This window comes from Penicillium soppii (genome assembly GCF_028829465.1).
Source record: "Penicillium soppii strain IBT 18220 chromosome Unknown utg000006l, whole genome shotgun sequence".
NCBI lineage: Eukaryota > Fungi > Ascomycota > Eurotiomycetes > Eurotiales > Aspergillaceae > Penicillium > Penicillium soppii.
This window is the reverse complement of record NW_026643236.1, coordinates 4,808,582-4,821,732: the sequence shown is the minus strand read 5'-3', so window position 1 is coordinate 4,821,732 and position 13,151 is coordinate 4,808,582. Positions and strand designations below refer to the sequence as shown.

The 13,151-nt window shown below is 46.6% G+C and overlaps 5 protein-coding genes across 5 annotated transcripts; 3 read left to right on the top strand and 2 right to left on the bottom strand.

Moving 5' to 3' along the window:
- Window positions 1-75: 75 nt before the first annotated feature.
- Window positions 76-1,291, top strand: abnA (putative extracellular endo-1,5-alpha-L-arabinase; the record flags this gene model as incomplete). Its single annotated transcript, XM_057244737.1, has 5 exons — window positions 76-149; window positions 218-407; window positions 471-947; window positions 1,003-1,081; window positions 1,188-1,291. 5 exons carry the CDS (start codon window positions 76-78, stop codon window positions 1,289-1,291), a joined length of 924 nt encoding a protein of 307 aa, XP_057096275.1.
- A 372-nt stretch (window positions 1,292-1,663) lies between these two features.
- On the top strand, window positions 1,664-3,730 carry N7529_009209 (uncharacterized protein; the record flags this gene model as incomplete). Its single annotated transcript, XM_057244736.1, is given in 5 exon segments — window positions 1,664-1,728; window positions 1,864-1,936; window positions 1,951-3,198; window positions 3,225-3,501; window positions 3,561-3,730. 5 exon segments carry the CDS (start codon window positions 1,664-1,666, stop codon window positions 3,728-3,730), a joined length of 1,833 nt encoding a protein of 610 aa, XP_057096274.1.
- Window positions 3,731-4,093: 363 nt separating this feature from the next.
- N7529_009208 (vitamin H transporter) lies at window positions 4,094-5,761 on the bottom strand (the record flags this gene model as incomplete). Its single annotated transcript, XM_057244735.1, has 5 exons — window positions 4,094-4,255; window positions 4,310-4,720; window positions 4,783-5,341; window positions 5,400-5,516; window positions 5,574-5,761. The coding sequence occupies 5 exons, from the start codon at window positions 5,759-5,761 to the stop codon at window positions 4,094-4,096; spliced, it is 1,437 nt and encodes a 478-aa protein (XP_057096273.1).
- A 551-nt stretch (window positions 5,762-6,312) lies between these two features.
- Window positions 6,313-11,946, top strand: N7529_009207 (LipA and NB-ARC domain protein; the record flags this gene model as incomplete). The annotated part of the gene is made up of 13 exons (XM_057244734.1): window positions 6,313-6,756; window positions 6,808-6,918; window positions 6,983-7,022; window positions 7,083-7,347; window positions 7,814-8,059; window positions 8,113-8,409; window positions 8,480-8,765; window positions 9,458-9,525; window positions 9,591-9,834; window positions 9,888-9,950; window positions 10,020-10,105; window positions 10,163-10,388; window positions 10,453-11,946. The coding sequence occupies 13 exons, from the start codon at window positions 6,313-6,315 to the stop codon at window positions 11,944-11,946; spliced, it is 3,870 nt and encodes a 1,289-aa protein (XP_057096272.1).
- Window positions 11,947-12,148: 202 nt separating this feature from the next.
- N7529_009206 (uncharacterized protein) lies at window positions 12,149-12,515 on the bottom strand (the record flags this gene model as incomplete). Its single annotated transcript, XM_057244733.1, has 3 exons — window positions 12,149-12,179; window positions 12,244-12,358; window positions 12,410-12,515. 3 exons carry the CDS (start codon window positions 12,513-12,515, stop codon window positions 12,149-12,151), a joined length of 252 nt encoding a protein of 83 aa, XP_057096271.1.
- Between the last annotated feature and the right edge of the window lie 636 nt (window positions 12,516-13,151).

Here is a 13,151-nt window from a genome sequence, read left to right as displayed (position 1 = left end):
TATATGAGTATATTCAGCGACCCTTGGATGGTGTTTCTTTCTTTTCTTTTTTTTCAACACAGATCATAGTTCGCGATGCATTTTCGTGACATTATAAGCCCGGTGTTGTTAGCAACGCTTGCGCATGGTTATGCCAATCCTGGAACCTGGTATGGTTGTTTTCTCTCATTCTATCAACCTCAGAACCCTCACTTGCTGACTGGCTGTTCTCATTCAGTTCGGGAGCTTGTAATGTCCATGACCCGTCACTCATTCAGCGCACTTCGGATAAACGCTACTTTCGATTTTCCACTGGGAACGAGATCTCGTATGCTAGCGCTTCGTCCATCAATGGCCCTTGGACTACTATCGGATCTATGTTGCCCAGTGGGTCTTCCATCGATCTTGCTGGGAACACTGACTTGTGGGTAAGCAATAATTCGGCTTCGGGATGATCCTCTGGAAGATACACGTACTGAACATCTTGCCAGGCCCCAGATGCCCAATTAGTGAATGGCCTTTATCACGTTTATTACTCCGTCTCGACATTCGGCTCACAAAACTCAGCCATTGGACTGGCCACATCGGCAACCATGGAATCCGGATCTTGGACAGATCTTGGAAGTACGGGTATTGCATCCTCATCTTCCAAGGCATATAATGCGATTGATGGCAACCTGTTCAATGACGGTGGTAATTATTACATGAACTTCGGCTCCTTCTGGCATGACATCTATCAAGCCCCGATGAACTCAGCCGCTAAAAAAGTTGCGTCTTCCTCCTACAACATCGCATATGATTCCTCCGGAACACATGCCGTCGAAGGGTCGTATATGTACAAGTACGGAAGCTACTACTATCTCTTTTACTCTGCTGGAATCTGCTGTGGCTACGACACTTCTCGCCCTGCCAGCGGAGCGGAATACAAAATCAAAGTCTGCCGATCCACCTCGGCAACTAGCGGATTTGTACGGCTTTTTTACATGCGCTTCATTGATTCGATCTAACTAATCTGGATTACAGGTTGACAAAGATGGAACGGCTTGCACAAACGGCGGTGGCACAGTTGTATTAGAAAGCCATGGTACCGTTTACGGCCCTGGTGGACAGTACGTCATACAGACTCTGCAGATTGCAGTTTTGAACAGAATTGCTAATGTTTATTTCTTTTCTCAGGGGTGTGTTTACCGATCCTACCCTCGGTCCAGTACTGTACTATCACTATGTCGATACTACGATTGGTTATGCTGATAGCCAGAAACTTTTTGGGTGGAACGCGATTGATTTTTCAACTGGGTGGCCTGTTGTCTAAGCATAGAAGCCAATCTTTGGGCTTAGCTAGGATACGTTGTAGTTCCATTGCCAGGATAGGATTCGGTGTTCTTATTAGCCAATGTAGTCTACGGTCAAATTTTGAATTATTTCGCAAATTTTGGCGAGTTCTTGAAAAACAACGGCTACACCAATTTGTCGCAGACAATATTGAAAACACTTCATCTATCATTTCTGAATATCACATTAGACATGAGTTCTATTAAAGGTTGACCAAAAAGAGTACATATCAAGTGCCGAGAAGCAAAACGTCTCGTATCGAGGCTAAGGGTCTTGGCATTTTTGACCCGCGTCTCCCTCGTCACGAATCTTCTCTCCTTTGCTTTTTTCTAGTGTCGATCTGTTGACTCCAATGACTGGGGCTATTCGGCCAAAGCGCAAATCCCGAGGACGTGGTCTTCGCACCACAACAGGATGGTATGTATTCCCGCGGATCATCCGACGTTTGATCGCTGAATTATTTTAGTTCCACCTGCAAGCGACGCCACGTGAAATGTGATGAAGTATGCCCCTATCAAACTCTGCAACCTATGTCTCTAATAAGACCAATAGGCACAACCTCAATGCGGCCCTTGCGCGAAAGGTCATCGGCCATGTGTCTATGCATCCAGGGGTTCCCAATATGGTGATTCAGTTCAGTCATCCACGGAAATCTCTCGCAATAATTCTCGCCACATACACCCTCCTCTTCAAGTTCTAGTTGATGCCTGTGACCAAGAACAACCTTTGGATCAATTGAGACCTGCCGGGCTACTGCAGGCTTCTTCTACCTCTTCACCGACAGTGAAAGTCAGTCCCGCCCAGATACCATCGACTTGCCCCACCTCTGAGACCGTGAATGGATTCGCCCCGTCACCGGGAACAGAAATCTCGGGAGTTTCAACAAGAGCTGCGCCGCTGAGTTGGTTTGAGCTCCTCGCTCGAGATGCGGTTAACGCAGACAGCGGGTTCTTACTATCTCCACCACAACGCTCACCACACACTCCCGAGAATGGGGAGCAAAGTCCAGAGAATAGTAGCAACCTGCAGCCTCGTAGCTGGAGAGAACGCCAAAGTTTTCAGGCCGCAGCTTTCCAAAGAGTTCCCGGGATGGAAGGACGGCTTAACACTACCCACAAAGAAAACCCTTTATCCGATGACCCTTCGCCATGGACTACGTCCTCTCCGATCCCATTATCCGACCTCGAACGACGCATCTTCAATCATTTTGTACATTTTTCTAGTCAATGGCTTGATTTCTATGATCCGATCAACCACTTCTCGACCACCGTGCCACACTTGGCATTACAGAACCTCGGGTTAATGAGGGCATTGCTTGCATTGACAGCCCGGCACATATCCCTTGGGCATAAATCTGGTTTCTGGACCAAAGACGCCGCTCTCAGACGTGATACTGAACAAATATTCCAGTCAGAAACTCTATTTCCTACTGTTGACCGCAACCTGGCCGTGGAATATTATTATGAAACGTTGCACTACCTGAACAAGGCTATGCAGCACCCTTCATATACTCGGAGCCATGAATTAGTCGCCACAGCTCTTTTGATAAGTGTGTACGAGATGATCGATGGTTCCAACCAAGACTGGGAACGACATTTGAAAGGTGTATTTTGGATTCAACGGTTCCAGGACAATGACGGAGAGTCTGGTGGGCTGAGACAAGCAGTTTGGTGGGCCTGGATACGACAAGATGTTTGGGTTGCAATGCGCGAACGGCGTCGAGTGTTCAGCTTCTGGCAACCAAAAAGGCCATTGTCAATTCTTATGGCCCCGGAGCTGGCTATGAGAGCTACATGGCTTCTCGGGCAATGTGTTAATTATGCGTCTATGGAAGAACAAGGGACGACGGATCTGTGTCGTCGTCTAGAGCGAGGAGGGAACTGCTCTGTATGCTTCAACAATGGCATGAACAGCTACCTTCTGAGTATAATTTTCTTCCGACCGTTTCCGAAACTCAGATTTTCCCTCCTATCTGGGTTCATCCTCCAAACTATGCAGCTGCGCTGCAAGTTCACAGCCTGGCTCGAATTTTGGTGATTCTTCACCGTCCATCATCGGGTAGTCTGCAAGACTATCGAGCGGCCCAAAAGCTACTTACGCTATCTGTCAACACTATTTGTGGCATTGCACGATGTGTGGAGCCCGGAGATATTGCTGCGAGTGTTGGCTCTTTGCAATGCATCTTCGGAGGTAAGTTTTGATGGCATATTTTCCCACGCAGCAACACTGACTCTTATCACTTGCACCAGCGGGGATGTGCGTATCTAGTCCACAGGAAAGACTGGCCTTGTTAGATCTTCTGGACTCTCATCAGCGCCGTGTACACTGGCCTTCGACATCATTACGAAAAGAACTTGAGCTAGAATATGCTAAAGATGAATACTCCGATTTTGCTGGAGGAGAGTCATATCTTTCATGAAAATCTCGCTAAACATCATTCGGTAGATTCTCGCCGTGTCCAACTATTTTTGGCACATTTTGCAATCAGGAAATCACCAGGATATCACCTTCTAATGTCTCACGACTTACCTATATTTTTATTTTATTAATATGCTTGGGGGATAGCTTGGAACTAATCGGTCAAACATTTGGTCAAAGATAAATGCGTGCCTTCAGAAGTACTATTAGAATAATAATCTGATCTGCAAGGATAGAAGACCAAGGAAGAAAAACTGACGGATAATGGCATTGGGAGAATGCTAGCTAGGTACGTGTGACAAACATATATAATCTTTTAGTAGAAAGAATAAAGGCGTGCTCTACTAGGTTGAAAAACATAAGATCATTGATCCCTTTCTCCTCTCTCAAATGCTTCATCTGCCATTGAGGCTCGACGAAACCAGACATGCAAAAAGATAAAAACAACCACTCCCAACGCTAACATTGCGGATATCACACCAAAGCCCATGATGTATTTGGGGCTATCATCCTCGGGAAATAGATACTGAGAATGTTGTTTAGCATTTAATGGTACGAAAAAGCAAAGAGGAACACTCACTGATCCATAAATTTGGGCCAGGTTTCCCAGCGCGTTGACCAATGCCAAACTCACACCTCGAGCCTCTGGATTCATTCCAGCAAAGGCCGACGAAGCATATGCTAATGTACCTCCATTACTAGCCCACAAGCCTGCGGCCATAAGTACAAGAAGCACGTAACGAGCCGTGTAGTCATAGACAACACAAACCGCAATGGAACACGCTAGCGAAAAGCTCAGCCAGGCCGCAATTACCAACCCTCGCCAGTCAGGGATTTTGTCACTGAAATATGCAGTGATTCCAGTGCAGACAAATGCCACAGCATATATGGGAATTGTGAGGAAATTGATTCTCTCTGTCGATGCGTTCCCGAAAAGTCCCTTGACCAAAGTTGGATAAAAGTAGGACAGAGTGCCAGAGCCAACAATGACCTATTGGGGATATTGATAAACATAAATTTGCGCCAAGTATATTCGTTTGTAACGAAACTCACCATATATCCCACAATAAACATCCATGTACGCCAGTCTTGGAGTGACACGACAACAGCTTGCCAATGGGTCATTTGTTCACTATCTTCCGTGAGAGCCGTGACATTCTCGGTTGCTAATCGTGCCACCGCAACTTCTTTTTCACGCTCTGAGAGACGTCTTGAATTTGCAGGAAAGTCAGGGAGAATGAACAAAGCGATCAACGCAATTCCAATAGTTGCGGCGCCTTCGACAATGAAAAGCCATCGCCATCCACGAATCCCATGCACCCCCTCGAGACTCTTAACAATCACAGCGGCTAGTAATCCTCCGAATGCACCAGACAAAATCGCTGCAGAGATGTAAACTCCAAATCGTCTGGATTGCTCGGTTTGTTTGTACCACGATGAAAGAACAAGAAGCACGCCCGGTGCAAACCCTGCTTCAACACATCCGATTATCACTCTTAAAACTACCAGATGCTTGAAATCTTGGATAGCACCCATAATACAGGTCAACGCACCCCAGATGATCATAATCGTCGGGAGAAAGATGGATGGACGAGAACGACTCAAAATAAGACTATGTAACAGTAATCGTTAGTTCGAGGTGATATAGAAAAGTGGAACAGGCTACTCACTTGCTGGGAACTTCAAATACAACGTATCCCACAAAAAAGACCACCAGAGCAGTGGAGTATTGGTTGGAGGTGAGGTTCAAATCGGTCTCCATTCCCGAAATCTTCGCATTTCCGATACTGTTACAACTGTCATTAGTAGCTAGCTCATCGTGAAATTGAGTACATGCAACATACTTCGTGCGGTCCATATAAGAGAGAAGGTACATAAACCATATTACTGGGAGTAAAGCGAGATCGATCTTTCTCACTAGCGCTTTCTCCTCCTGATGAGAAAAGGGAACAGTTTCTTGCAAGTCAGCATGTTCGATCTGCTTGGAAGATATCCCATCTTTGGTTTGATCATTTTTGCCCAAAGAAGCCATAGGTGGCAAAGTGATGTAGGAGAAAATTAATGAGAAGAGAGTAACGATTTGAAAATATCGCTTGATTTAATAACGTACCGAGATTATATATATATATCCCATTTTGGTGAATTAGCCAATTCTTCCTAATGAGCTATCACGGATGACGGGTCAGAGACCTACACCCCTTATCCAGTATTCTCGGGAGCCGTATAGTTGACATTTACCCACCTGGGCAGTACCCACCTCCGCAAAACATGTCTTCCCCACAAACTCTACTGGCAGATTACCTCGTTACGAGGTTGAAATCTGGGGTTGGGAAATGACGTGGGCAGTATGTGAGGCCCACGGGTATCGTGCCTTTATCCGAAGGATCTGTGCCTCGAGCCGAACAGCATTCTCCACATCGTTCGATATATGTAAGTATCCAAGAGGGGTAGGGTGATTGCGGGGTGCCCATGAAGATGTCCTTGTTTCTTTGTTATATCAAAGGTGTTTGTTCATTGGGCTCTTTTTGATTTTCCTCGCCATCATACAATGAAAAAGGAGTGTTTTCTTTTTTTCCCCTGAAAATGTCGCCCAACGCAACCGAAAATGTTCCAACTGACACTGCCAAGACAGAGGCATCTCCTACATCTTCATATCGAAGCACTATGCCCAGCGATAATTTCAACTGGCAAATCTCATTAGCCGAGAAGGTGGTTGCCATTACTGGTGCCAATCGTGGCATCGGACTAGGTATCGCTGAAGTATGCTTGGCTAATTCCGCGAAGAGGGTTTACTCTCTGGATTTGATGGAACCAGGGGAGGAATTCGCAAGCCTGCAAGCTCGATACGCGAATTTCCAATTCATCCAAACGGACGTCACCTTGGAGGAGAGTGTGGAAAAAGCAATCAACCAGGTCGTGGAAGAAACAGGCCGGATTGATGGCTTAGTAGCCAACGCTGGTATGACCAAGCATCAACCTGCTTTGAAATTTGAGCGACCAGAGTTAGAGAAGCTATTCAACCTCAATGTAGGTTCCTGTGGGTCAATGACACCAACTATCATTCTGACCGCATTGCAGGTATTCGGTGCCTACTTCTGTGCGCAAATTGCTGCTCGAAAGTTTATCAAACTTGGAATTAAAGGATCTATTGTAATGACTTCAAGCATGACCTCTTATCGACCGAATCGAGTACGTCCGAATCTCATCTGGTGGCTTTGATCTAAATCAATTATGCTCATATAACCTCTCATAGGCTGCACCTTCCGCACCGTATGGAGCTACCAAAGCTGCTGGTAAGTTGCCTTGTCAAATTCTCCATCTAAGCAGCACTAACCGAATCATTCTTCTTTCAGTCCGAAATATGTGTCATACCCTCGCCATGGAATGGAGCGAACATGGTATTCGGGTCAACAGCATTTCACCTGGCTTTGTACGAACCGCCATGACATATTATGTGGAAAAGGCAGCGGATTGGGATCTCAAGATGCAATATTATGGTGGAATGCCGCGGCTAGCTGATCCACGCGAGTTGGGCGGCGCATATGTGTACCTCTTGAGTGACGCGAGCTCCTATACCAGTGGTATTGACATTCCGATCGCGGGAATCGTCGGTGCGTGGTGAACATACATATGATATTTGTTCCTTTTTATCATCTGGCATATATCATAACCACAAACTCTTCAGCGACTTGATATTTTTAAACCTTCCTTTTGGCCGCGCGTTTCGGCGACACCCGCACTCGGCCGACTGATGCCTCCGGTGGCAATCCCCTAGGCCTTGAAGTCTCTCTGTCTTCTTCTTTTTTTAGCATTATATTTGCTTATGAACATGGCTAAATCATCTAAATCTCGAAAAATGCCCGCCAAATACAATACGGGATGGAGACGCGTTGTGCGGAACTTCAGTCCTTCGTACGCATTTCCTATCTTTAAGGGAGAACTCATTTTAACAGGAGTATAGGTGGTTTGCTGTGACTATGGGCACTGGGATTGTCTCAGTCTTGTTTAGATCGGTCCCCTTTGAGACTCGAGCACTACATTACCTATCAATTATATTCTTTGTACTCAACATAATATTGTTCAGTCTCGCCATGATCACCTCCATTCTTCGTTACACCTTATATCCCGAAATTTGGAGTGTGATGATCCAAGACCCCACTAATTCGCTTTTTTTGGCGACGATTCCGATGGGTTTTGCTACAATCATCGAGATGTGGGTGTTCGCCTGCGTGCCACTCTGGGGAGAATGGACTAAAACAGTCGCGTGGGCTTTATGGATGGTCGATGTGGTTGCAGCAGCTTCTGTGACCCTGTCTCTGTCCTTCATCCTGTTTGTCGTCGGACTCGAAACGACATATGGCTTCCTTGCTGACTTTAATTCAGCATCTCTCAACGCTACATATCTTCATTAGATCGAATCACTGCGATCCAACTGCTGCCGATGGCAGCGACTATCGTCGCTGCGGGAGCTGGCGCCGAAGTTGCCAATATTCTTCCAAATAAACACCACGCATTGGGAACACTCCTTGTCTCTTTTATTCTCTGGGGTATGGGCACTCCGCTGGCAATTTTGGTCTTGGTAATATACTATCAGAGGCTGGCAGTACATAAGCTTCCACCAAGAGAAATGATCGTGAGCTGTTTTCTACCCCTGGGGCCTCTTGGCTTTGGTGGTTTCGGGTAAGAGTGGCTGAACTCCCCTAGATCCCTGCCCATATGAAACCCTTACTAACACGCCACTACTCCGTAGCATTCTTTACATTGGCAAAGTGGCCCGGGCTTTGCTGCAGGATACTGAGATTTTGGATCCTCTTGCAGGTAGAATAGCCTATGTCTTGGGAGTTTTCATATCCCTCCTCATGTGGAGTTTTGGTTTAATCTGGCTTGTCTTTGCCTTCGCCACCGTTCTACACAGTTCTCCATTTCCGTTCAATATGGGATGGTGGGGCTTCACATTCCCACTTGGTGTGTATGCAGCAAACACAATGGAATTGGGAATTGAGATGGACCTTATGTTCTTCAAAGTATTTGGGACGGTATGTTTCCCGAAATTGCATAAGCGAAGGCTAGCGGCGCTGATTGGATTGATATAGATTTTGAGTGGCGCAGTACTACTACTTTGGATTCTAGTATCCTTGCGGACTGCACATGGTTCATGGCGCGGGACTCTGTTCAATGCGCCATGTTTACAAAATCTCACTTCCGAGGAAGAGGGGGCTGAGCGGGATGGGGATCGGCATCGGGCATAAAAAGTATCATTTTGCGAGAACTCATTAACAGCTAGCTTTATCGGGAATTACACTCGCCAATGCTCCATGTTGGGACTCGCGCTAAACAACCCCGCTGACAGGGTCCTTGATCATAAGCAAATAGACAACCAGTCAGATGAAAGCCATAAGCATACAACTCAGGCAATTTTTACCGAAATCAATATCATAATGTGATTGGCTAAATTTGGATTCAAATATATCCACCCATTCATATTATTGTATCTTTGCCAAGGAGTTGCCGGGCGAGCAGTCATCTGTTCAATCGTCAGCTTCGTATTATCCACACTCATTTTGTCCTTGTTTCTTAAAATTGTGTTCTTTCGTGAAATTGAGAACTGATTCTTTGTCGACTCTAGTGTTGAGTCTGCCCTAGATCAGAGCTGTACTGTCATAAATGGTGGGGTTTCATTCCGCTTCCATATATTGAGCTTGCCGCATAGGGCTAACTAATGGTCTAGGCTGCGGAGGAGTATGAGTTCCCCTTCTTGCAGGAGGTCTTTTCGCCTGTCAGTTCACACAAGATCGAGTATGAATGGTTCACATCCCTTTGTATCAACCATCAGAAGTTTTCTAATTTGAAGTTCCTCTTAGTTTTGTCTTCGTGCACGGTCTGAATCCTAGCGGTCGAAATGATCACCCATTCAAAACATGGACTCATAGCAATGGGAACTTCTGGCCAAAAGATTTCTTGGCCCAGGATATGCCATTTGCTCGGGTCTTTATATACGGATACAACTCAAACATCACCAATCCACAGACTATGTCAACAGCTAGCATCAAGGATCACGCCAATACACTTTTGAATCTGCTGGATATGGAGCGCAGCCCTCAGATGGTAGGCGTCCTATGAAACAGTGGTTAATATGATTCAAGTTGACCAGACCGCAGGGTACGATGCCCCCGAAATTGATATTCATTGGACACAGCTTAGGAGGACTGGTGATCAAACAGGTCAGATCACATTCCTTGACAAGTTTCATGTGGCCTTGGCTGACGATTTCATCTAATTTATTCCCATAGGCGCTTCTCAACGCCAAGGAAGATCCAAAGTATTCTTCAATTCGCTCATCAACGTCCGGTCTTGTCTTCTTCGGGACACCTCATCGGTATTGACTCCCTTCAGCTTCCATTAAACATGATCGCTGATTATATTCAACCAACAGCGGTGCCAAAGCCGTCGAGTTGGGAAAGATTGCAGCGGGTATCGCCCGTTTTGTATCCAAGGGTCATGCCAGTAATGATCTTCTCAATTGCTTGGAACATAACTCGCTTTTTACCCGTCAAATGACAGATCGATTCCGCCATCAACTTGAGGACTATCGCGTCGTCAGCTTTATCGAAGGGAAGGAAGTGCAGTTGGGAGGTCATGGTCCAGCCTCCCTTAGCCATGTAAGTGTATAATTTGATTAATCCGAGATCACCTTCCTTTCTTACGGAGGCTAATGTTCGACAGCTTGTAGTTGATGAAGAATCCGCGGTGCTCGGACTGTCTGGTCTGCGCGAAACACAACTAAAGCTTGATGCAGATCACTCGCAGATGTGTAAAGTTGGCGCTCGAGGCCCCATGTACCGCTTGATCCAGGGCAACATCAAACAGTTGGTCGACCAAGCCCTTTTGTCAGAGCAAGGGTTTATTCCACAACCTATGGCCCAAGGCACGGGGCCCACCTCCCCACCTCCACTGCCACCTCGCATCCATTCCAATAGCAGCACTCCGTATCAGACACGTCCACTCCAATCACCGGAAACAATTACTGGAGTGGTTTACACTCCTTTAGACAATGACCCACGATCCATTCGGTCCGCGGAATTCAAGAACTGGGCTCGATGGGACGAAGCTCGAACTGTTGAATATGAGATTTTCCAAGAGCATCTAAGGACCCTCGGTCCAGATCATTACAGTACGCTTTCGGTGGCATACAATCTAGCTGAGGTAGAGCTAGAGAGTGGATTTATGGAGAAATCCAACGAGTGGTGCCAATGGGTATTTGAAAACTCCAAGCGCGTATTTGGAATCAAGCATCCCTTGTCAATGAGAATCGAAAGTCTGATCGCAGAAGTCCTGTGGCAAGAAGGGAAGCTCCAAGAAGCCGAGTCAGTCTGCGCCAATGTCTTAGCGCGTCAACAAATGACCATTGGTGAAGATCATATAGACACGTGTGATACCCGGTGCCGGCTAGGCATGACATACAGCGCACTGGGTCGTCGAGAAGACGCCATCGTGAATTCAGAAAAGCTCACGAACACCCTGAAACGTCTTCTCGGCGACACCCACATTCGCGTATTCAGCTCTGTCCTGGATACCCTGCAGCATATCATCAGCAATCAAGGTGGGGACGCAAATGCAATGATTGTCATGCGTTTCCAACCCAACGTGCAAAAGGCCGTTGAACTGCTGCAGCAGGCTCATGAGGAGACGCAAACCACCCTCGGACAGTCACACCCATTTACAATTCGTGCTCTCACGCTATACGGCCAGGCCCAGAGCCTCATGCAGCAAAAAGTGGAAGCTTCGGAGACACTTCGGCGGGCCCTGGCGAGTTCAGAGGAATCGCTAGGACCCGACCATCCAATCACAATTGGTATTGTAGGGCATATCGGCGTGATGTATGCCACGCAAAGCCCTTATGCAAATGGCGGTCACCGTGCAGCAGAATCATTCCCTTGGTTGCTTCGATATTTGGATTGGATGGAACGGCGCAGAGGCAAGGGAAACGACGAGACGCAAGCCACCTTGGAGTTACTGGGGAATTTAAACTTCAATGCGCAAGACTATGAGGCCGCTCAGAAGTACTATGAGCGTATGGTTGCAGCAGCGCGTGGGGGTGACCAAACAAGGGCGAATCGGATCGATGCTCAACTGCAACTGTGCAGGGCCAATACTATGTACACCCGTCGGGGTGTGGGGTCGGGGCTAGGAGGGCTTCTGTCCAACTTTCGTTATTGATTACGTGAACCTCTCGCAGTATATAACTATGATATGTGTCGCTCAATTTTATGAGGATTTAGAATCTGGGTTTCAAATGACTTATTATAGTAGTACGTCTGTTCATTATCATACTTGGTGGGTATCATGATATGGCCGTTTGAGGTCCACAGGGGTCAAATGGAGTGCTTCATGAGCCTAACCGCTGACTGTCGGGATGGACTTAATTAGAGAACTTTTCGGGGACCTTCTTTCTACAGATAGGAAATGGTATTAGCGTCGTTCCCCGATTCATTTTCGATCCTTGCAAAGACTCACCCAGTGGCCTTCTCGAACTGCTCACGACCAGTATCAGTGATCTTCTCGTTGGTAGAGCGCATCTTAGCGGGGTCGACCTTGCCCCCACCGAACTTTCTCTCGAGGCTATCAAGGCCTGATATTGTTAGCTTTGAAGCTCGTCAAATTTAAAGGACAGCAACCTTACCCTTGTCAACGTAGTCCTCTTGGCCACCAGCGGAATTGGAGCCGGAATTGGAGCTGGAGCTCTTGTTGCCGCTAAGCTTGGAAGCGAGACCGGAAAGTTTGTCCATTGTGAGTAATAGTGATATGTGAGTAGCAAGGCAAGATGTTTGCTGATGTAGAATAATGCAGGATATGCTACTCTTTTTATATCTTAACTCTTATCCGCCGATATCAGCGGATATTGCGCATGGTATGATAATTCGCCAAACAGAATGCCATCGTCATTGCGCTCGGATTCTAGAAAGGAAGTGTGGCCCGCAGTCGCTCATTTTCAAGCCCCTCAATATGCATGCCGGTCTGTAATAGGCTCAGCGACGACACTAGTTCCACAAGTGTGTGGCTCGGCGGGGGGTCTGAGGTCATATGCCGATCTCGATCTCAAATCGAATCGATGGGCCGGTGAGATCACGAAGCTCCAAGTTGACGTCACTGATTATGTCATTTCTCAGGCAGAAACTTTCAGGCTGTCAGGCTGCAAGGCTGCAAGGCCTGAAAAGATGTTAAGGCAACAAAAACAAATCAATCAGAAACTCAACACTTTTCTCCTTTGCTTTGTGCCCAACACGGCATTTTCCCTGAATGGTTGAAAACATCCCTGGTTAACGAATTCCGTTGACTTCATTGCCCAATTTTGTACATTTAAAACGATGAAGCTAGACAAGCCTTGGAATAGTATGAATATGCAAAGACCTACATATTTGCAT